Consider the following 21,543-nt stretch of genomic DNA (forward strand, 5'->3'; position numbering starts at 1 on the left):
GCTAATTGTTGATCAAACCTTTCACAGGAAGCTGTGACGGCAGCAGACATCAGGTTTGGTCTGTGAAAAGAAGAAATGAATGTCCCGGTTCAAAATTAATTTGTATTGAAACAGTGCTGTTCATATTTCGATGTCATTAAAACAAGACCACACCTAACAGGACCTCACCATTGATGGCTTTGTATAGGATGTTCTCAATCAAAGAATCCACTTAGTTTATAGTGTAGCAGAGTTTCATCTGCAGAGTGAAAGGAGGCACAGAGAAGGCAGGAAGAGTCACACCAAGACATAGACATCCTTTGGACACATGCCGCGCCTGATCGACTGTTGTCAACAGCAGGATGATTTTTCAAGTTTTCTATAAATTTCAATAACCAGGCAAATATCCCTAAGTTGCTGTGAAAATTGTATGTTTCGATTAGTGATTATCAGTGTTGGATAAGTTACTTTTTCAAAAGTTAAAAAAGGGTTATAGTTATGAGTTACTTCTTCAAAGAAATACTAGTGTTTAGATATGTCAATTTGGATCCATTTTAATGGAACCTGAAGATGCATGTTCAATTATTTGTCATAAATATGAATAGAATATTGGACCAAATTGCTGTTGCTTTGCTGCGCTCTCACAAACTTGTCCAAGTGCTGTGCTGTGAAGTGCAAAGAATTTCAAAGTCAACAGCTGCGACTTTTTCCAAATGTTTTTTTTTAATGTCTGTCTTAATCTGTATTACAATAAGAAAAAAATTATTTTATTTCCAATGTCATTCTTACAACATGAACGCTGATTTGAATTTTTAGCGACAAAACCACACATCATTATTTGCAGGTGCATCTTCAAGCTCAACACAGATTAAGTGGAACTACTTTATTTTACAGTTTTCATTGTCACATGCTGCCATGTGCCCTGTGTCCTGCAGTTCCTTGACAGAGACGCCAGTGTTTTCTCTTTGCTTTCCACCCTCTTTTTCTTCTTCTCAGCAATTTTTTGTTGCAGTTCATTTGAAAGGGATAGCGATATCTGTCTCAGATGTTTGGGAGACTGACGAAGTGTCGTGATGGGCAACCAGCTCAAGCAAAGACACAGATGTGAAAAATCATTGTTCCTTCTTTTACTGTGATCCCCTCCATAATTCAGGGTTTGGGATTATTTGCGGAATAGCAGTCTGTTTGGACCTGTGTCTCACAGGGATGTCCAGGTTTCAGTTGTATTTCTCTGTACAATCTGAAGACAGAAATGACTCTCTCTGGCCAAACAAGCATCATGGACGGTGCTTTGCTGATTTTCTGAAGGACATTTAATCTCAGTACAAGATGACGGAATCAAATCAGGAGGATTGAACGGTAGACGGTAGACAGCGGACGGATCAAAAAACTAAATAATTGCATGAAACAAAATCGAGAAAAACAATAGTGATACAAAAAGAGTTTATTAAAACTGGACTGAAACAATGAGAAACTTATCAGGAGAGTAAGAACTGCAGGGCAGAAGAGTTTAATATGTAATTGTAAAATAAATATGTATATAACTTCACTTCATTATGGAGAACTGAAACAGCCATAATTGTAAATAAATACAGAAATATAAAAATGGCTCAGTAATTAAATTACTATGGCAATAAATAATACAAAAAAAAATGTATAAATTTTTCATGCCAAAAAAAAAATATATATGTATATATATAAAAAATATATATATATATATATATATATATATATATATATAGTCATTTTGTAGTATTTGAGTTTTTTTTATTTATTATCTTATCTTTATATCTTATCGACACTTTTGTCTATTTATTGTCACATTTATGCCTTCATTTTTTCCAATCTTGGATTTTCTTCCTCTCGTGTCGCCTTGTGTCCAATTCATAGAACTGGGACAATAACCTGCAGTTCCCCCTCCGGCCAGTAGAGATCAGTATGACTCTTAGTGTTGTTTATGTTTTGTACTTCCTTCCCTCGAAAAACAGAAGAGAAGAGAAGCTGCTTTCCCTCTGGACTGTCTGTAGTTGAACCTCACGGAGGGAATATTTCATCTCTTGTGGCCGCAGTGACTTCAGTCAGGCTTGGAGAGAGTTTATTATTAACGTGAGACTAACTGCTGCTGTGGGAATAGTCACCGCGTTTGAACGAATCGTCTTGTACGAGGAGACTGATCATCAGGGTGGATTGCTGGGAGTCACAGAAAACTGCAGTTTTTCACTGAAGTTGCAAATAACAGGTAAGGGAAAGTGTGAATGAACTCATGAATCTGACTCGTTACTTCAGTCTGTGTTTTCTCTGTGTTTCTTCGGGCAGACAGAAGCAGTCGTTAGTTTGTTAAAAGTAGCTTCCGGTTCGGCAGTAGAGGAAAAAGTTCAGGGAAAAATAATTGCACAAGCGGAGGCTTATTTATCCGTTTTCTGTGCTACTTATTGATGTAAAAACACGTGAGACATTTTTGTTGAAATATCAACTTTACCCAACAACCAAATTTGCATTTGTATAACATTCATTGTTTTTGTGAGAACGAAACAAGTATAATTTTTCTCATTTACTGTGGTCAAGCCAGCCGCACGTTGATTAATGGTGCGCAAATACACTGATCATTACGGTAACACCATGCCAAACAGATTTTAAAATAAAAGTTAAGCAGCTCGGAAGACAACTCTATTTATATTAAGAACACATATTTATACCACTGCGAAGATAAAACAAGAACCAAAAGTAAATGAATGAATGCCTTATTAGTACTGATTAGCAGGCAATACATTAAATAAGCTGGAAGCTTAACACTGTAATTTTGCTAAAAATATTACCGTAATATTGATTATTATTTATATGTATCGAGAGGTGTGTCTGAACTTGCAACTGTAGTGATTAGGAGACAATAGGTCATATAACCTGGGAGCGATTGAGCAAAGTCACTGTTTAATATTACTCTTGGACTAACTATGTCATATAATACTTACATGAATACTGTGAGGGGTGATTACTTTGTACTTTTCCAGGACTTTATAGCCACAATCCCTGAGATATTAAAAAAAGTAATTTGGCTAAATTTAAAGTTAAAAAGAGTAATATTGTCCATAAGTAGTCTGCAGAACTACTACTTCTGGACATATTTCATATATTACTTGCAGAACTAGTATTAAGTACTATTACTGTGTACTTTACTCATAATTTATAGCCAAAGTTCTTTAGACAGTCGTAAAAGTAATTTTATCCTGACTTTGAAGTGCAGTATAACCATTTTTTCCCCCATAAGTAGTTTACAGAACCAATACCGTTGGATTTATTATGTCATATATTACTTGCACAAATACCCTGAAGCACTATTACTTTGTATTTTTTTCTGTAATTCATTGCCAAATGTCCCTGTTGATCCAAACAAAAGCCAATTTTGCCTGACTTTGAAGTGCAATAAAATCGTTCATGTTGAACATGCAATGGAGTTTGTGAAGACATTAAGATAAAAAATGGCAGTTATAGATTGAAGGGAGAATTTTATTTGACAAGCCTTAAAAGCTTTTTTCAAAAGGAAAACCCACTTAAAGACAGACAGTGGAAAAAATAAAGTGTTCCTACAGACACGTGTAATACGCTACCTGATAACTGAAATAACAGGCAAAGTGCCTCCTGCAGGGAGCGTCCACGACAGGTCCAACAATCTCATGTGCACTCTGTGATCACCACAACTATCAGCAAACCAAATCAGGGTGACCACAAAACTTCAGACCCGCGAGTCTCGAATGTGTAAGTGCATGAACAAATGACTCCACAGTTTAAATCCGGTCAGCGAAGGGCGAGACAGTTTAACAGCCTCGGTCTTTCAGATCCAAGCACAGCAGCAGTCTGGCGCTAGGTCTGACACTAGGGTTTTAGAAAGGTCTGTTTCTGGTGTAATACTTGAGGATATTGATCCTTTGTCACAAATGTATGCCGTGAGAAAACTTGTTTGACAAGAGAACTAACTCTACTGTGGCATCAACAGAGACGGGGTGATCTGATTTTTCCTGGAAAAAGTAACAAATCAATCCTGTTATTTACTGACATTTATTAGCTAATTGAAGCAGCAGCCTACCTTTTCAGCATGGGCTCCAAAGCATTCCTGGATCACTTAAAAAACAGCACCAGCAGACCACTGCATTCAGCAGTAAATTTCACAGTAAGATAAAATAAATCAAAAATCCATCTCTCTCTGACCTGCATGCAGCCCTCACTGTTCAGTCCTATGCTTATTTTGGGAGAACTTCTCTACCTGCCCTACAGAGGGTGCTGTTTCAATGCAAGCTCCTGACATTTTGACCTCAGTGCCAGCCCTCAGCAAAATGTAGAAACACACAACTTGTGGGTTGTGGAACAGTAGCAGAGTCTGAACAAATGGCAGACGTCAGCACACATGAGACAGAATTATGATTTATCAATCAAATATTAATAGTTGTGATAAATACTGACAAAAAAATGTTTAACATAGATGTCTTCATATAGTTCAAATGCAAAATAAGCAACCAGCTGAACTGGTTCTCACGCAGGAAACAGAAAATATCTTGCAATAAACTTTTTCACCAAAATACCTCCATAAACTTTCCCCTAACCTCTCAAATGGGACGCTGCGAATCAGAACCTAACTTCAGCTTTGTTAAAGTTCTTTGTTCTGATTTACTTAGTTCTCGTTCTCCTGCCCCTCTCCCTGCTGGAGAAAAAGTGGACTCTGGATTACTGTTTATAAAAATTGCATTGAACCACCTGTACACCTGGTAGAAAAACGTCTCCAGGGCTTGAAGGTCAGGGCAGGGTGCCGGAAATCCAGCGTAGAGAAATAATTTGTGTTTCTTTTTTCTTGTCTGTCATTAAGTGACAGTTCTAACTACCAGTGGTTCTCAATGTTACAGACTTTAAGCCAATCAGAGCGAGTTGAGTGGGCCTTGAGTGTTTCACACTTTGGACAAAGCATCTGATTGATTTCTGGCCGTGCACTGATCACTTCACTGGCTTCTGTCGTGTCGAGGCAGCGTTAAATTTGAGGCAGTGGTTTGTGTAAATGGAGAAACTTTACAAAGTTATTTATCAAAATCAGTCTTTGTTTTTTTGCTGTCACTAAGTGGCTGTTGTTAAGACAGAGCGTGTTTGAGCTCCGTGGTGAACGGCGGCAGACCGCCAGGTCAGAGCGCACAGCCCGGGGGAGGCGCTCATAAACGGATCAGAAATTATTCCAAGTGTCTGAGCTCTGTGGAGAACAGAGTCAGGCGGTTGGATGGGAAGATGAAGACCTGCAGCGCTATCAGCGGCGTTCCGGATGGACGCGTTGCGCTGTTTTTTTTTTTGTTTGTTTGTTTTTTTTTTTTCTTATTTTCCGCCGAGTTGAAATGTGATTCATGGCTCCAGTGTGTTGTTGCTCAGTTTGAATATTGTTTGATTATTTGAGACAGCGTGTTGTTTGTGTTTTTCAGTAGCTTAAAACTGTTCCAGACGTCCAGAACTGTCAGTGAGTGACGGTCGCGAGGTGATGGAGCCTGCGCGCTCTCGCTCTTTTTTTTTTTTTTTTTTTTTTAAACAGGGGGATCGGGTTTTGGACGAAAGAACAAATTTTATGAAATGTGGATCTCTATCTCAAAAACAGACTTTTTCCACAGCATTTTGATGTCATGATGAAAGGATAGTTTAACATTTCGATGAAGTATCCCTTTCACAATTGGGGGGCAATGCAAGAATGTTAGTTTTTCAGTTATGGAGTCAGAGTGCACCAGATTACTGTAGTTAGACTGCAAATGTTCCAAACTGTCTTCTTCCCTCGACCAACTTGGAAGAGCCCGGTGCCCCCCGCTGCGTCTCTCTTCTTTACATTAGATTTTACTGGAAAGTTTTGCACGTATGCCTGATGTTTGCTGTGACTAACATCCACACAGACACTACTGAGTTCAAATTAGCTTTATCTTTGCAGATGAGCAAGCTGCAGAATTAATTTATTTCAGACAAGATGTTAACCATCTTCGTTTTTTTTAAACAAGCAAAACTCAATACAATAACCACCAACCGAATATTCATTTTCACATCTGTTGAATTTAAAAATCACGTTTCTTTTATGATTTGTCACTGAAGCCATGTAAATCATCAGCTATGTATTTCTTTGGACAGCAGATTTTATAGGAAAATTAATAGCAGATTGCAGTTTTTGGTTCTTCAAAAGCATTTTCTGAGATGTTTTGAGATATACTGTTCTTCCTAAACAATATGTGTCGTATTTAAGACTTCATCCGTTTATTCGCCTATTGTGATGGTGCTTTTCAGGTCTTCACCTTGAATGCAGGGGAGCCACGTTTGAATCCTGGTCACGGCAGGAGGGGAATCTGGTGTGAAATCAAGCCAAGTTCCACTGACTTACTTTGGTGAGTTGTGTAAAAAGAGAGAAGTTGAGAAGATACTTCATTTGGTGGACGGATACTACACATTTTTAGTTTGAGTAGTGGAGTTGCAACAGCGAATCAACAAAATGGTTAAAAATTGATGATTACAAGCGATGTCAACAAATCCCATTATCGATTCGTCATGTTGCTTGATTTACACGTCACGGTATGTTGCTAAGCCGTCTACGTCACAGGTAGCACTTTGTGAATGCTGGCAGACTGAAGTAAATTGAAAAACACACACACACACACCTGCAGAGCAAGTCAACAGAATGAGGTGGGAGCAACTTAAGTCATGAAAACATCTGGCGTTTTCCCATTTTCCCAAGTGAGGAAACTTAACATTCGTGTGTCTAGTGGCTTGTCTGATGCTGATGACTGTTTGTGTGTGTGCAGACTGCGGACAAACTTTATTTCAGTGTAATCCTCCGAAGCTGAGTTTAAATTAGCTTATAAACCTAAGTCACCCACAATGATGGTAATAATTTAAGTTTTAATTTTCTGACAGAATCTGAGAGAAGACGCTGGATGAATTACATTGAGACACACGTTAAAGGAACTGATTACACAGCAGTGGAAATGGGTGTCAAACTGCTATCACATGATTCACCAATGATTTCTGCTTCTGCTCATCTGGTTAGTGAGTAGCAGGCAGGGGCATCACTGGTTTTTGAGGGGGGGGGGGGGGGGGGGGGGGGGGGCTTAGCCCCCAGGAGGTGCAAAGTCTGTATCTCTGTGATGACAGACATGCATGAAGCCTGTCTGTGGTGGCAGAGCAAAGAAGATGAGCTGGTTTTGTGAGCGAGTGAGAAAACATGACTGACATTATAAAGTATGGAAGGCAGCCAGGGACATTAGACTGAGGCTTTGTTTACACACCGTGATTTAAAGGTACTACACAGGGGAAGAAAATGAGGATTGAATGTTTTCTTTCATGACAGATATTTTCTCTTTCATTCCTCTGGAATCGATGTGCAGGTAAAATTACATTGACTTTTCATACTGTTTGTCTTTCATTCAGCGCGACATCCATGTGATTCCAAGACCAGCCTGGCTGATGGGATATGGGAGGATGGACCAAAAAAATATGCTTGACTAATTGAGTCTTTCAAGGCAGGTAAGCTTTAAAAACGGTGTGTCTGTGTGTGCAAAAATAAAATACAAAATATTTGTCCAAGTTGGAGCTCCACCTTTGGACCTTTTTTCCTTTACAAATATACCGTATTGTCCCGAATATAGGACGATTTTTTTTTTTCCCCCAATAATTGTATTCCCGAAAATGGGGTTGTACTCCAATCGGGGACGAGATGTTACACAGCTGCGCGACGAGATGGAGCCAGAGTACCGGTGACCAGGAAACAAATGGAGTGTCACAGTCACAGACAAATACCCCTTTCCCACTGGCCAAAAAACCCATTTAAACATGCTAAAAATCGGCTCCTCATGGCAGTGGGAAAGGGTTTAATCGGCATTTCGACCTGGGTCGTGCGACCCTGCAATCGACCCTGGTATTTAGCGGGTCAGGTTTCTACCGGCTTTTAGTGGGAGAGACACATCCAGGAACTTAAATGATGACGTCGACGCAGTGTGGCTACGTTAGCGCGCCAGCTGATGTTTCTGGACACAGCGTGAGATAGGCCTGGGCGATTATATGATCGTGATTGGTGATCACGATTAATTTCCAGTCGATCACGGTGATCAGCTGTGAGCACATTTACTCGATCAGACATGGCAGAAATGTGCGTGACACAGTAGACTTTTTCCTGCTCAACTTCCGCCTGCAAGTTGTCTGAGAAGTAAACAGAGATGGAGCTGAACATGGAGCAGCGAAGCAGATGAAGTCAGCCATGCCTCGGCGTTATCCTCTGAAGATGAGGCTGCTGCTGACAGGACAGGCTGCTCCACCCGCACCGCTGCTAGCACACCGCTGCTAGCTCACCGCTGCTAGCTCACCAATCCGCAAGGAATCTGGTCTTTTGAGTCCAGGAACTACTTGTGATACAGTTTAACTAACGATCGTTCAGTTCTTCTTTTACCGAAAATGACGGTGCATCGCATCATTGAACATATCACCACGTCTTGCCGCTAACGCTCTGTTTCTAACAACATGCAGAGAGCCTGCAGCGCTGCAGCGCCGTTCTTCTTCTGTGGTGTCTGTGTAAAATAAGGTTGAACATGCAAACAGCACACCTAGTGGCATGAAGTGCAATAGCAGTCATGGCGTCGCCTGGCTGTGGTCTGAATGAGGATCTCCCTGGGGTTATTCCAAATGTTTCAGAAATCAGAATATTGATCTTAACACGAATATTGACTGCACGTAAACGTAGCCAGTGTCGTCTTTTAAGGCCACTGCACCATACGAGCAACATTGTAAGAGGAGAAAAATGATTAATTTTGTCTATTTTTTTTATATTATTGTAGTTTTGAACCGTTACATTTTAAATCTAATCTGTCCAATCTAGATTATTTAAATTTTGTACATTTGATGCAAGCATTAATGATGGCAGCAGCATATTTAGCATCATAACTTGAAAATAATGTTTACATTCTAAAGCACCTTCATTATCCCCAGGCGGTTTCTTTAGTTTTTTAATCTTTTATAGCAACAAAAATCCTCAGGGCTGTAAACTGTCACACTTTAACTAACGATCGTTCAGTTCTTCTCTTTTACTGAAAAAACGGTGCATCGCAGGGTTTTATTGTCTTGGTGCTAGATTTTTTTTTCCCATTTACTGCACTGTTAAGTGAGATTGTTCTTATATTTTTCTATGTTCATATTATTTAATTTGCATTGCTATTTGCTTGGTTTGTTAATAAAATGTTAAACTATTCTATAGTTCTAGTTTTCAGTGCAGATGCTTTAAAACTGGTTTAAAAACAATATAACATATCGTGATTTTAATCGAGATTGAATGATATGGAAAAAAAAAATCGTGATCATTTTTTTTGCCATATCGCCCAGCCCTAGCGTGAGATATCCTTTGTCAACATGACCCAGCATTGGCAAGATAGCAAGACCAGACTGTGTTCCGCTGTATTGTTTAATTTCGTTGTGCGCCGTCGCGCTGATGATGTCATCAACGTGGGACACCATCAGCGCGGGAAAATGCAGCGATGCGGCTCGCCAGCAGGCGATGAGACCCGGGTCTGCAGGCAGTGGGAAAGGAGTCTTAAAAAAGCGATTGTTAGCGGGTCGAAGACTCGGGTCGACACGCTAGTTGCAGTGGGAAAAGGGTAAAAGTGATCTCATGAAAAATGGAGGAACTTGACCATCTTGAACGAAGGGGCTTAAACACCAGACGAGTGAGCAAACAACAGAGGCGAAGTTTTGATGCCAACTTTGAACTGATGGTAATCAATGCAACAGAGTCAAACAACTGCACTGTTGCGCTACTGTTTTGTTGCAGTATGGGATTTGTTTTTTAGAATAAATTGTTAATGTTCATGAAGTTGAATAGAACTTGAATTTGATGGTTATAAAGTTATTTAAATCATTAATGCAGTTATTGAACTTTTAAGGCTATGTAATTTTAGCTTATTTTGAGACAGAATTTTTTTTTTATTTAACACGACAGTAATTTTTTTATCTTAAATCATGTGAAATGTTATCTCTCTTGTGAGTTTTGGATTTTTGAATAATTGTACAATAAAAAGTTTTTTTTTTTTTCATGAATAACCTTATAGTCTTGAACATAGTTTTATTTTCATATTTTCACAAAATGATATTTGAAAATAGGGGTCGTCTTATCAGTCATCCGATATTTGGGCCAATAAGGTCGATATGATGGTTCAGTGATGAGATTCAATTAAAAATTCTGTTTTTGACTCGGAGTTAAGTTAAAATGAACCCCGACTATAATGATAAATTTGCTCTATGTGGTTCAGCTTGCTGTCAGTAACATATCTATGAATAATTTAAAAATATATATAAATTCAGTTAACTATATTTTAACAAAGTTTATTTCGCACGGAGGCCGCCATTGTTGTGCACGTTGCAAAGCATTCTGGGTAGTGACGTCACAAAGTTGTTTCACCTCTCAGCAGTGTTTTTAGGAGTGATCTGTTCACAGCTTTATAAGCATGAGTGTTCAACCCTTTCAATTCGAACCAACACGAAACCAAATACAGAGCGAGGACGAAAATGAAAGTAACAGAGGAGATGACGATAAAAATGGTAGCTACCAAGAGGAAGAGAGAGTCGGTCACAGCCGCTGGTGCCTTTGTGGATGCTGCCTCCCAGTGGCGACCGAGATAGAGCGTCTGCTGCAAAGAGCTCAATGTTCTTTCTGTCGCTGTTCATGGTACTTATTTACTTTATATCGTCACGATTAACATAATTAACACAAAAATGACAAACGGAGATGGCTGCTCTCTCTACTTTACCACAGATCTCCCCTGTATCACAGCGCATCCAAACTTTCAGGCTGTCTGCATAAACCTGGACGTCTTGTGGGAAATTCAGCCCGGGAGCGTCGTGTGGAGACGCGTTTTATCTGAGGAGCGGGCGGGCGGGCGGGGGGTGGGGGGGGTAGGTGCGGTCATACTTTGGTTTGCGGAGCGGGAGCAAATATATAATATACCGGAGAGCGGCCACGCACACGGCCGGGAGAGCACACACAAATCTTCTGTTATCATTTAAAATCTGGCACGGCGGCCTAATAACAGTGTTCTCACCATATTTAACAGTCCAGAACACTCCACATCACGGCCATGTCCGGATTCTCCTCATCCTCCCTGTTTCAGCTGAGCGTCACTTGCTGGTGTTATTCGGACTCGTTTTGAGTCATCATCGCGTTCCCCTTCCTTCTTTTTAAAAAATGACAGTAAATTTAACTGTCTTTTTAGACATGTTTGATTCGCCCTTTGCTTACTCTCTTCATGAATAATCTCAGATGCAACAACTTTCTGTCAGAGGCGGGTTTGATTCACTGCATCAGCAGATCTGCGGCTCTTTTAAATGACTTATTTTTTTAACCTTTAATTGTATTAAACAATCTGAAATTAGTAACAGTTGTTCTGTGAATTAATGTTAGAATATTACTATTTTATGCAGTTAACGTGATTTCTGAGCACAGGTATGGGGAGCTGAACTCTCCCACAGGCATCTTCCCACTCTTTTCTTAATTTTCTCTCCTTAGGAAAGCTGTGGATGCTCACCACACTGATTTTAATTCCCTTGTTTTCAAAATTACATCCAAAAGTGACGCAATGTGGCATTTTGTTCAGTTGTAGCTGACGAGAGAAGTACTTTGTGAGTAATTTGTGGCTTTGCTCGGTGAACAGACAACTACCTGACGTCATCACTCCCAGAATGCATTGCGCGGCCAAAACATGGCCGCCACCATGTAAGCAATCCTATAGTAAGTAATCCTATAAACGAGTGGCATTTCATAACTTATGCATTATGTTTATACTTTTCTAACAGCGTATTTTAAGTGTAGACATCAGCGACAACATTTGCAGAGCTAATAGACATTTTAATCGGGGTTCGCTTTAAGTAAACTTAACATATGTGTTGATATAAAAATGCTGTAAAATGCATGTATTGTGTAAAAAGTGATGCAAAAGTTATTCCTGTTATATTATTGATGATGTTTTTTTCTTTGATCAAATACAGGCGAAGAGGACATAGAAGATCTTTGGGATCAATGGAGATGGATGATGAGGACATTTGCGGTCTTAAGGACAGAGGAAAAGTCAAAGCAGACACAGTATGGCAATGGCGAATTTTGCATGCAAAGAAATATTCAACACATCCAGATCCATTCTTTTACAGTAACAAAATTGGACTGAATTATAATGTTGCCTCCAGCTCTCACCCAAAACTGAATTCACCATTTGTGCCAAATGGTGTCATACTTGAGGTGTGTGAATTTGCTCGAACGATCATCAAGAGTCGCATGCACTTCATCCCAAACATTCTGGAAAACAATTTTGATCTCGGATTTGAAAATGATCAACAGCGGATCGATTTCACTGCTCAGATTCAGCACAAGTTGGAAGACTTGGTTCGAAAAGCTGTCACAGATGAAAATGAAGTTTTTTCTCTTTTTGACACTTGGAAGACAGAAGGTAGCAATAATGGACTGAACAAGGCAACAAGGACACACAAACCTCAGAGTTTCTTCATGGAAATTGAGAATATAAGTGAACTTGAACAATTATTGAAATGTTCCTCTGAAAAAGAGACAGAAGAGATATCAGGATCACACACTGATGGCGGTGATCAGAAAGATAACACTGATTGTTCAGGAGCAGAAATGAAAGAAGTCGTCAGTGCAGACATTCCTTTGATGTTGTTCACTTCTTGTGAAAACATTGGTTTGAACCTTGGCACGGGAACTAAACAAAGTCTTGATCCAGGCTTGTTAACAGAGAGAGTGATGTTGGAGTTGGTGGATTTTGCTCGAGTCTTGACTGCCTCCTTCACCTCCATTGTCGTCAGTGTGTTGGAGCATAATTTTGAGCTTGATCTGAAAAGTCAAGAGAGAAGGAATGAAGTGTGGTTATTGATATCACAGATGCTAAAAAGGGGGAAACACATTGCTGCCAGCAACACAAACTTCATCCCAGAGTTTGAAAATGAGCCATTTTTCTTTGAGAGAAACCCATTAAAGAGAGCCTATGTACCAGCACTGTCTACAGTGGAAACCCTTCTGTCAGAAGAGGCAAAGAGACAAAAGCTGGACTTCAGTACTTCTTATGAAAAGATGCTTCCTTCAGTCACAAAGTTCATCTTGAAGAAAGACCAAGGACAACTGGATGAAAATGTAAACGGGAAAAGTCTTTCTCACAACACTGAGTTGTGTCCAAGTGCAGAAGAGGAAGATGAGCATTGCCACATGTGCCCTGTGGAGAACGATGCAGATTCAGAAAGTAGTGTTGTACAAAACTCAACTGGCTGTGACATGTCCACAGAATCATTAAGTAGGTTGAGTAAACAGTCTCATGCCACCACTGATGGTTCATGTAATTCATCCACATTGAACAAAGATCTTACCCCACCATCTGACTTCCAGCCAAATAAAACTCTGGTGCAAGGCAACGGTGAGACACAGATTCCAAGAAATGTACCAAATGACTGCGGCATCGACCAAGAAAGAGAAATAGATTCCAGTTTGTGGAAACTGCGTGCGGGTCGCGTAAACCAAATCCTCCTGACACTGGACAAAGACCAATCCAGATTCATTTCTGTGAGGAATCTCGGTGTCGAGTTTGATGTTGGGTTTGGACCCAAACAGAATCTTGGCCTTGATGATTTGACAAGTCCAGTTCTTTTTGAACTTGCACAATTTGCATTAGCCATGAATTCATCTCAGCAGGAATTCATCCAGGAGATTCTTGAGAACAACTTTGACTTGGGCCTACAAAGTGAACGCCATCAAAAAACCTTCATGTGTGAAGTCATGAAGCGAGTAAGAGAACTTCAAAAATGTGAGGATGCGGTGAAATTCTCAAAAGAGGGTTTTGAACTTCCAGTTTCAGTGTCACCTGTTGACAGTGTTTATCAGAGCAGTGTCATTGCTGAACCCAGCCCCATGTCAAACATTGGATATTGTGAAGGCAGACCAGTGTGTGGTCCTAATTCTCATGCTGAAGCCAGAGTGGACTCACCTTCAGAACCTGAATCTGTTTCAGAGGACGACATGGATCTTTACCCTTTCTGTAAGGACATTGGTCTGAGGCTTCAAGTTCAATGCAGGCATTCAACTGGAAAGCTTGTCATCAATAAACTGACCAAAGGAGCAATGACTGAAGTGGTGAAATTTGCAGGAAAATTGTGTGGAACCTTTGAAGAGATCTGCATGGATGTGCTCAGACACAACTTTGACTTGCAAAGTATGGATTCTTACCTTGCAACATCAATTTTTGGTCAAATCGTTGTTGCAACTAAACTGAAGAATCTATCAGATAACTTCTCTTGCAGAATAATGAAACATTCCATGGCAGATCCTTCAATACTCATGTATGGAAGAAAGCCCAGTGACACAGAAGCACAAAATAATCCCAACTTGTTATTGTGGATGCTGCGAGAAAATCATGTTAAACATATCCTTTCAGTGCTTCATGGAGGTCAGTGTCCACTTTATTCTTACTCCAGGTGTAAGAAATTAGGCCTTGATTTTAATGTGGGGTCTGGAGTGAAACAGAGCCTTGATCCAAAATGCTTAACAAATGGCATCATGGTTGAACTTGCCACTTTTGCCAAGACACTGCAGTTATCTGAAAAGGATTTCATGACAGAGATTCTGGAGTTTAATTTTGATCTAAATTTCAACAACGAACTCCATCGCAGTGCGTTTACAAAACGACTGAGCGCAGATGTTTTTCAGCTCATTTCAAGAAACAAGAAATTCCCGCTGAAGAACAAACATCAACAGTTTGAGCTCCCTGACTTGAGATGTTTAGAAGAATGCAATCCGGATTGCCTCAAATGTTACCAAGACAGGATTGAAACCTGTTTTCAGGATGAATCTGAATCTGGTCACATGCCTCATGTTCGTCCTCATAACACCACTGATGAATCACGAGTTCATATCTGCACACAACCAAAGTTTGCAAAGATCCCAGTCTCTAATTTCTCATCAGCAGAAATTTTAACCAAGCCCTTCCGTCACAGTAAGGAAGTTGGTTTAAGCCTGTGTGTGGACAGAGACCACCCAAAAGAGAAGTTAGACTTGCATGTTCTGACGGAGGGAGTGATGCTTGATGTGTATCATTTTGCCCAAAAACTGTGTGGAGCAGAAACTGAGATCATTCATGATGTTCTTGAGCACAACTTCAACTTGACACAGAATCACATTGAAGATCTGACTCGACATTTCTGTGACAGAATGAGAACAAACATTGAGGAGCTCGCCTGGTTCAATGAAGTTGTTGAGCTTGATAAAGCTCCTTCCACAGCTCACCAAAAAGAAAGTGATGGTTGCTTTGAAAAAGTATCCAGTTGTGAGGGTGCTTCCCATTTCATGGCCACTGATGATTTACCCAGTTCACCTGTCAACACAGATGTGAGTTCACCATCGTCAGATGTACCTGAAGAAGTCATGATGCAAGAAAGTGAAACAGAAGACGAGACCCTCCAAAATATTCCAAACAAATCTGACATGAACCATGAGGAAATGGAAGCAGAGACCAACATGTGGAAGTTCCGTTCCAATTATGTGAAAAGAATCCTACTTGCTCTTTTGAATGAGTTTTTCCCACACTGGAACGTGGGATTTCTCAAGTTTGATGTTGCGTCTGGGCCGCCCAGAAACTTCAATCCTGAAAGATTGACAGCTTCTCATCTGCACAAAGTTGTTCTTTTTGCATTAGCACTGAGTTCATCCCAGCATAATGTCCTTGTGGATATTCTAGAATACAACTTTAACTTAGGCCTGCAGAGTGAATACCAGAAAATAACATTTGCATGTGAAGTCATGAAAAGAGTACAGGAATTATTAGCCCGTGACGACAGAGATAACATTTTGAAAGAGGTGTTTGTTTTGCCAGGTTCTCTGTCATTCAGTAATGTGAAGTGTGAGAGTGATGACAGTGTTGATTCTGAACCTGAAACTTCGCAGACAGCTTCAGACCTTTATCCATTCTGCAAGAAGATTGGTTTGAAGCTCAATGTGAGTTTCTGTCGCCCAGATAAAAAGCTAGAACTCCACAAACTGACCAACGGAGCAATGATTGAGGTTGTGAACTTTGCAGAAAAATTGTGTGGAAGCTACGAGCAGATTTGTGTTGATGTCCTGCGGCACAACTTTGATTTTGATTTGCAGATATCAGATTCTGATCTTGCTCAAAATATTCTTTCACAGGTTCCTTTTGCCATTGAGGAAACTAATCTTCGTTGTTTTTCCAAAGAAATAAAGCTTGCAACCAGAGTCAACTTAAATGTCTTGGACTCTCAGAGGAATACATCTTCACAAACAAGCACTATGAGTTCAGTTAAAACAGAGATGAACCAGAGTGCAAGTCAACCCGGTGACGTTGAAGCACAAAATGATCCAGAGTTGCTGTTGTGGAAACTACGAGCCAACCGAGTTCAGCAAATCCTCTCAGTGCCCCACAAAGACCAGTGTCCACTTCACCCTTACAGCAGATGTAAGACATTAGGCATTGATTTTGATGTAGGATCTGGTTTGAAACGTCGTCTTGATCCAAAACTGTTGACCAATGGCATCATGTGTGAACTTTACACTTTTGCCACAGAACTCTGGTCATCCACGAAACATTTCATGACAGAGATTTTGGAGTACAATTTCAGTCTGCACTTCAACAATGCACTTCACCGAAGTGCTTTTGCAAACTCACTGATGGAGGCAGTCAGATTGATGAATCAGAAAAGATCCTCAGTCTTGCTCCTGAAATCCCTGTTTGATCTGCCAGATGAGAGATGGATTCTGGAAGTGGCACCAATTCATAAGTGCTGCTTTGATAGTCCACATTCTATGGTGAATGTTGCCTCTCTTGATGTGACCCATGAGAAAACAAAGTCTGGAAATGCTCCAATATCCACTTTCCCAGCAACAGAGGTGATAACAAAGCAATGCCATCACTTCAAGAAAGCAGGTTTAAGTCTGTGTGTGGATAACGCTCACCCAAAGGTTAAACTGGACAAACATCTCCTGACATGTAGAGTTATGCAGGATGTGTACAGATTTTCTAAGAAACTTTGTGGAACAAAGTTCAGAATTGTTAATGATATCCTTGAACACAACTTCGACTTGGACCATCAGAGTCATGTGGAAAATATTGCAAGTCATTTTTTTTGCAGACTCAAGTTTTATAGTGGAGAGCCTAACTGGTTTAATGAAATCTTTGATATCAAGCCCATTCCCAAAGAACAATGTAAATCGAAAGAACCACCTCCTGTGCTGAGCAGTGAAAGGAGGGAATTATTTCAACGAAGGAAACAGGATATGGAAAGAGCGAACGAAATGATTGTTCAAAGACAACAAGCAAAACAGATGGGGGAAAACATCAGTTTTCATCGCAGTGATTTGAGCACCAGTCAGTCAGGAGAAGACTACATGTGCCCTGTAGAAGACGACATAGATTCAGAAAATTATGTGGGTAAACATCACCTCACCACCAGTAATGCTGCATCAGCTTTGAATGGAAACACAACTATGAGCCCACAATGTCATCCAAATGAAACCCAGTTGGCAGGTGATGAACATGTTCCAAGAAGTTTGCCAAATGGATGTATCATAGACCAAGAAATGGACCCAGAGCTCAAAATGTGGAAATTTCGTACCAACCGTGTGAGACAAATTCTCCCATTCCTAAAGGTGTCGTCCCATTACATGTTCAATGTTAACTATGTCCATACCTTGTGTCCAAAGCATTGTTACGAATCAGACATCCTGCAGCGCCCCCGCCCTGCATGTTTTCCATGTCTCCCTGCTTCAACACAACTGAATCTCAGGACGGTGCCATCAACAACTCCATCAGAAAATCCGGTCACAAGCCACTCATTACAATCAGCCATAATGAAGCAGGGAGACACTGAAAACATGCAGAACTGTGGCCGTCCAGTATCTGAGTTTGAGACAGTTTTTGTAGACTTTGATGTTGGCTTTCAGCCGAAAAGAAACTTGAGTCCTGACCATTTGACCAACTATGCTCTTCTTTACATCGCTCTGTTTGCCCTTGAGATGAATGCATCCCAAGAAGAATTCATGATGGAGATTCTGAAAAATAACTTTGACTTACGCCTAAAGAGCAAAGACAGTGAGAAATCCTTTGCAAGGGAAGTCATGAAACAAGTAAGAGAGCTTGTTAACTGTGGGGAAGCAGCTAAAGACTTAAGGGAGGTGTTTAAATTTCCAGGCTTTGTCTCATTCAGTGATTTGAACCATCAGACCAGCAGCAGTATTGAATCTGAACCACACCCCACATCAAGCACAGAAGAATGTGATGTTTCTCCGATGGCTGCTCCAAGTCTGTCTGCTGAAAGTGAACTGAGCACTGAAACTTCCCAGAACAATGTGGATCTTTACCCGTTCTGCAACGACATTGGTTTGAAGCTTACTGTATGTGGCTGTCAACCAAACAAAAAACTTGACATCAACAAACTAACCAAAGGAGCAATGATTGAAGTTTTGACTTTTGCAGAAAAATTGTGTGGAAGCTACGAGCAGATTTGTGTTGATGTCCTGAGGCACAACTTTGATCTGGATTTGCAAGATGTCGATACAGATCCGGCGAGAAAAGTTCTGGAACAGGTTCCTCTTGTGATTGCACAAAGAAATCTTCAGCGCAATTTCAAAAGAGTGAGATCCCGAGGAAAATTTAGCCCAATTGACATAAACTGCCAAAACAGTCCAAGTTCAGAATCATGCAGTACTGGCCCTGTCAGAGCAAATATTGACCGCAGTATGATTATCCACAGTGACATTAAAGTACAAAATGACCCAGATTTACTGCTGTGGAGACTACGAGCAAATCGTATTCAGCAGATACTCTCTGTGCCTCATGGAGAACAATGCCCGTTTTACCCATACAAGAGATGTGTGAAATCAGGCATTGACTTTAATGTAGGATCTGGACTGAAACGTAATCTTGATCCAAAGCTGTTGACCAATGGTGTCATGAGTGAACTTTGGACTTTCTCCGATGCACTGTTGTCATCTGTAAAGCATTTCATAACAGAAATATGGGAGTACAATTTTCATCTAAATTTCAAAGGTGAGTTGCACCGCAGTGCCTTCACCCAGCGATCTGTGAAATTACAGAAAGTGTTTTCTCAGCCGGCAATCTTACGAAAGCTCTACAAGTTTCCTGATCCAATGTGCATAAAGGAAAAAGTTCTATGTTGCCGCAAATGTTACCAAGATCGACAAGATGATCCTGGCAAAGTGACATGTAGTCGTCCACATATCATGACTGACCAAGCCACTGCTGATGCTCACTGCCCAGAACAAAAACCTTATGAGGCTCCAATCGCTAATTTCCCAGCAACTGAGATTCTAACGAAGCGTTTCCGTTCCTGTGCGGCTGTGGGACTAAGCCTGTGTGTGGACAGAAATTACCCAAGAAGCAAAGTGGACCAGCGTGTGCTGACTAATGCAGTTCAGAAGGAGATTGAGTTATTTGCCACAAGACTGTGTGGAACAAGATTGAAGAACGTCAGTGACATACTTGAACACAACTTCCAATTGGGCATGCCCGATCAATTTCAAACTCTTACACGTCAGTTTTCCCAAAGAGTAGGAGTAGATGCTGGAGAACCCATGTGGTTTGATGAAGTGGTCGACTTGGAGTTAGTTCCTCCAAAAACCAATTACCAAAAGAAAGACGTGTCTGTTGATCAGCGAAATGAAAGGAAGGAAGCGCTCAAAAGAAGACAACTGGATATGGTAGCAAAGAAGGAACAAAGGAAAGATCCAGTTGTAAAAACACCATATCAGAGGGCAAATAAAAACATGGATCCCTATCCCATTTGCAGAGAAATCGGTCTGGACTTAGAAGTGTCATCACAGTCTGGAGAAAAAGAAAAACTGGACCTGTCACTTCTGACAACATCTGTAGTGTTTGAAATACACAAGTTCGTGGCAAAGAAGTCATATCAGTCCTATCCCAAAACTTTGTATAAAATTTTGAACTACAACTTTGACATAAGGTCTCAACATCACAGAAAGCACAAATTTTCTGTAGACACTGCTTCCAAGTTTGTCAAGTTTGTCGATAAAAAAAAAAACAGACGTGTGGAGGAAGTCTTCAAGTTGCCTTTTGTGATTTCCGAGAAGTCGAGGAAGTCAGCTGAGCAAGGTCATCCACGTACTGAAGGTGAGAATTTATTAAATCCTGAGAGAGTCACTGTGATGCAGCATGGCCTCCTTGGTACTGACTGGTCCTACGAATATGTAGACATCAAAGAGGAGATGGATGATCCACCAAGAAGTTATGGACCAGAAATGGACTCTGAAGAAAACTATCCGTCTTTGGATGATGCCAGTGGATATTTGGACAGTCGTTGTCATGAAGATTTAGTCACAGTTAAAACTGAAGAGCTCAGTGGAAACATGTACCTGACAGAATGTCCATCTGGAAAAGTTGATGTCAAAGAAGAGCCACAAATGGAAGGTGTCCAGGATTATTCCCTGTCTGCACCACCAGTGTCTGATACACACCAGAATGTGTCATTTTACCTTTCTGACCAATGTGTAATGGAAACAGTATCCAGCACTAACGCTGTGAAGTGTGAACCTCTGCAACACTCTGTGGCGATCATAAAAGAGGAGGAGCAACAGCATGTGCCAGATAAATGATGACCATTGTGAGTGACATCAAGTGTTCATGTAAAAAGTTTACACAGCCAGCAGGTATGAAGATGTGTGAGCAGCAGAGTCAACTGGCTGAAATTTCTTCAATTTATGTAAGATTTTGTTTCTAAAAAGATGTTGAATACTCAGTTTCAGCGTTACTTGTTGTCTTGAGTTTGGGACTGTTAAAAGATGTGTGGTTGAGGCTTCACCGCACTCAGGATCATTTTGAATGGCTGTGCCAGTTATTCAAGAGGAAGTTGTACCAGTGTAAAGGGTTCAGCTCATTTCTGTCTTGTTCTTTTTATTTGTTATTTTGTCATGGATGTAAATTGAGGTTCCATTTTGAATTTGTTGAGTATGTGAAATCTGCTCGACTTTACGCATTTTTATAGGGGTGTCCTCAGATAGTCGATGATTCGACGATTCGTTCGAAGGGGCCTGATTCGACTACCAATCACGCAGTCGAAGCATCGAAAAAATGTGGTTATTAAACGAGGACCATTCCATCACAGCTGTATGGGGGTGCTGAATGACTGATTCTACATAGAATTGCTTGTTTTTTTTCCAAATAAACATGATATAAAGCTATTTGATATACATGTTAGCCTATCAAATATACTGTGGAAAAATGTACTTGTACTTTTATTCAATATTCTATCTATTTACTGTTTGTGAATGAAAAACCATGGTGAGTGGCACAATCCGATTTTGTGCAGAGCTCCGTCACAGAGCAGAATCTCGGTGGTGATTTGGCTGAACTTTAAAAGGCTCACAAAGTCGGAAAAAAAACAGAACTTCAGACCAAGTCAAAGATGATCCAAAAAAAAAGTCAAATGCAGATTGTGTCCTTTCATATCACTTCACAACAACATGGCTTTCCACCTTAAACGGGTCAG

General features: G+C 40.4%; 2 protein-coding genes across 2 annotated transcripts in view; both read left to right on the forward strand.

Moving 5' to 3' along the window:
* Positions 1 to 21,543, forward strand: part of LOC115401855 (uncharacterized) — an 87,809-nt gene that overhangs the window by 40,821 nt on the left and 25,445 nt on the right. The window lies entirely within an intron of this gene.
* LOC115401854 (uncharacterized) lies at positions 1,977 to 21,161 on the forward strand. The gene is made up of 4 exons (XM_030110209.1): positions 1,977 to 2,218; positions 6,268 to 6,365; positions 7,405 to 7,500; positions 12,001 to 21,161. The coding sequence occupies exon 4, from the start codon at positions 12,032 to 12,034 to the stop codon at positions 20,648 to 20,650; it is 8,619 nt and encodes a 2,872-aa protein (XP_029966069.1). The 5' UTR covers positions 1,977 to 2,218; positions 6,268 to 6,365; positions 7,405 to 7,500; positions 12,001 to 12,031; the 3' UTR covers positions 20,651 to 21,161.

The sequence above is a fragment of the Salarias fasciatus genome, chromosome 15, assembly GCF_902148845.1.
Source record: "Salarias fasciatus chromosome 15, fSalaFa1.1, whole genome shotgun sequence".
Taxonomy (NCBI): domain Eukaryota; kingdom Metazoa; phylum Chordata; class Actinopteri; order Blenniiformes; family Blenniidae; genus Salarias; species Salarias fasciatus.

Excerpts from the sequence above, each read along its gene's own strand:
- LOC115401854 (XM_030110209.1), top strand. The coding sequence starts at position 12,032 with ATGGAGATGGATGATGAGGACATTTGCGGTCTTAAGGACAGAGGAAAA.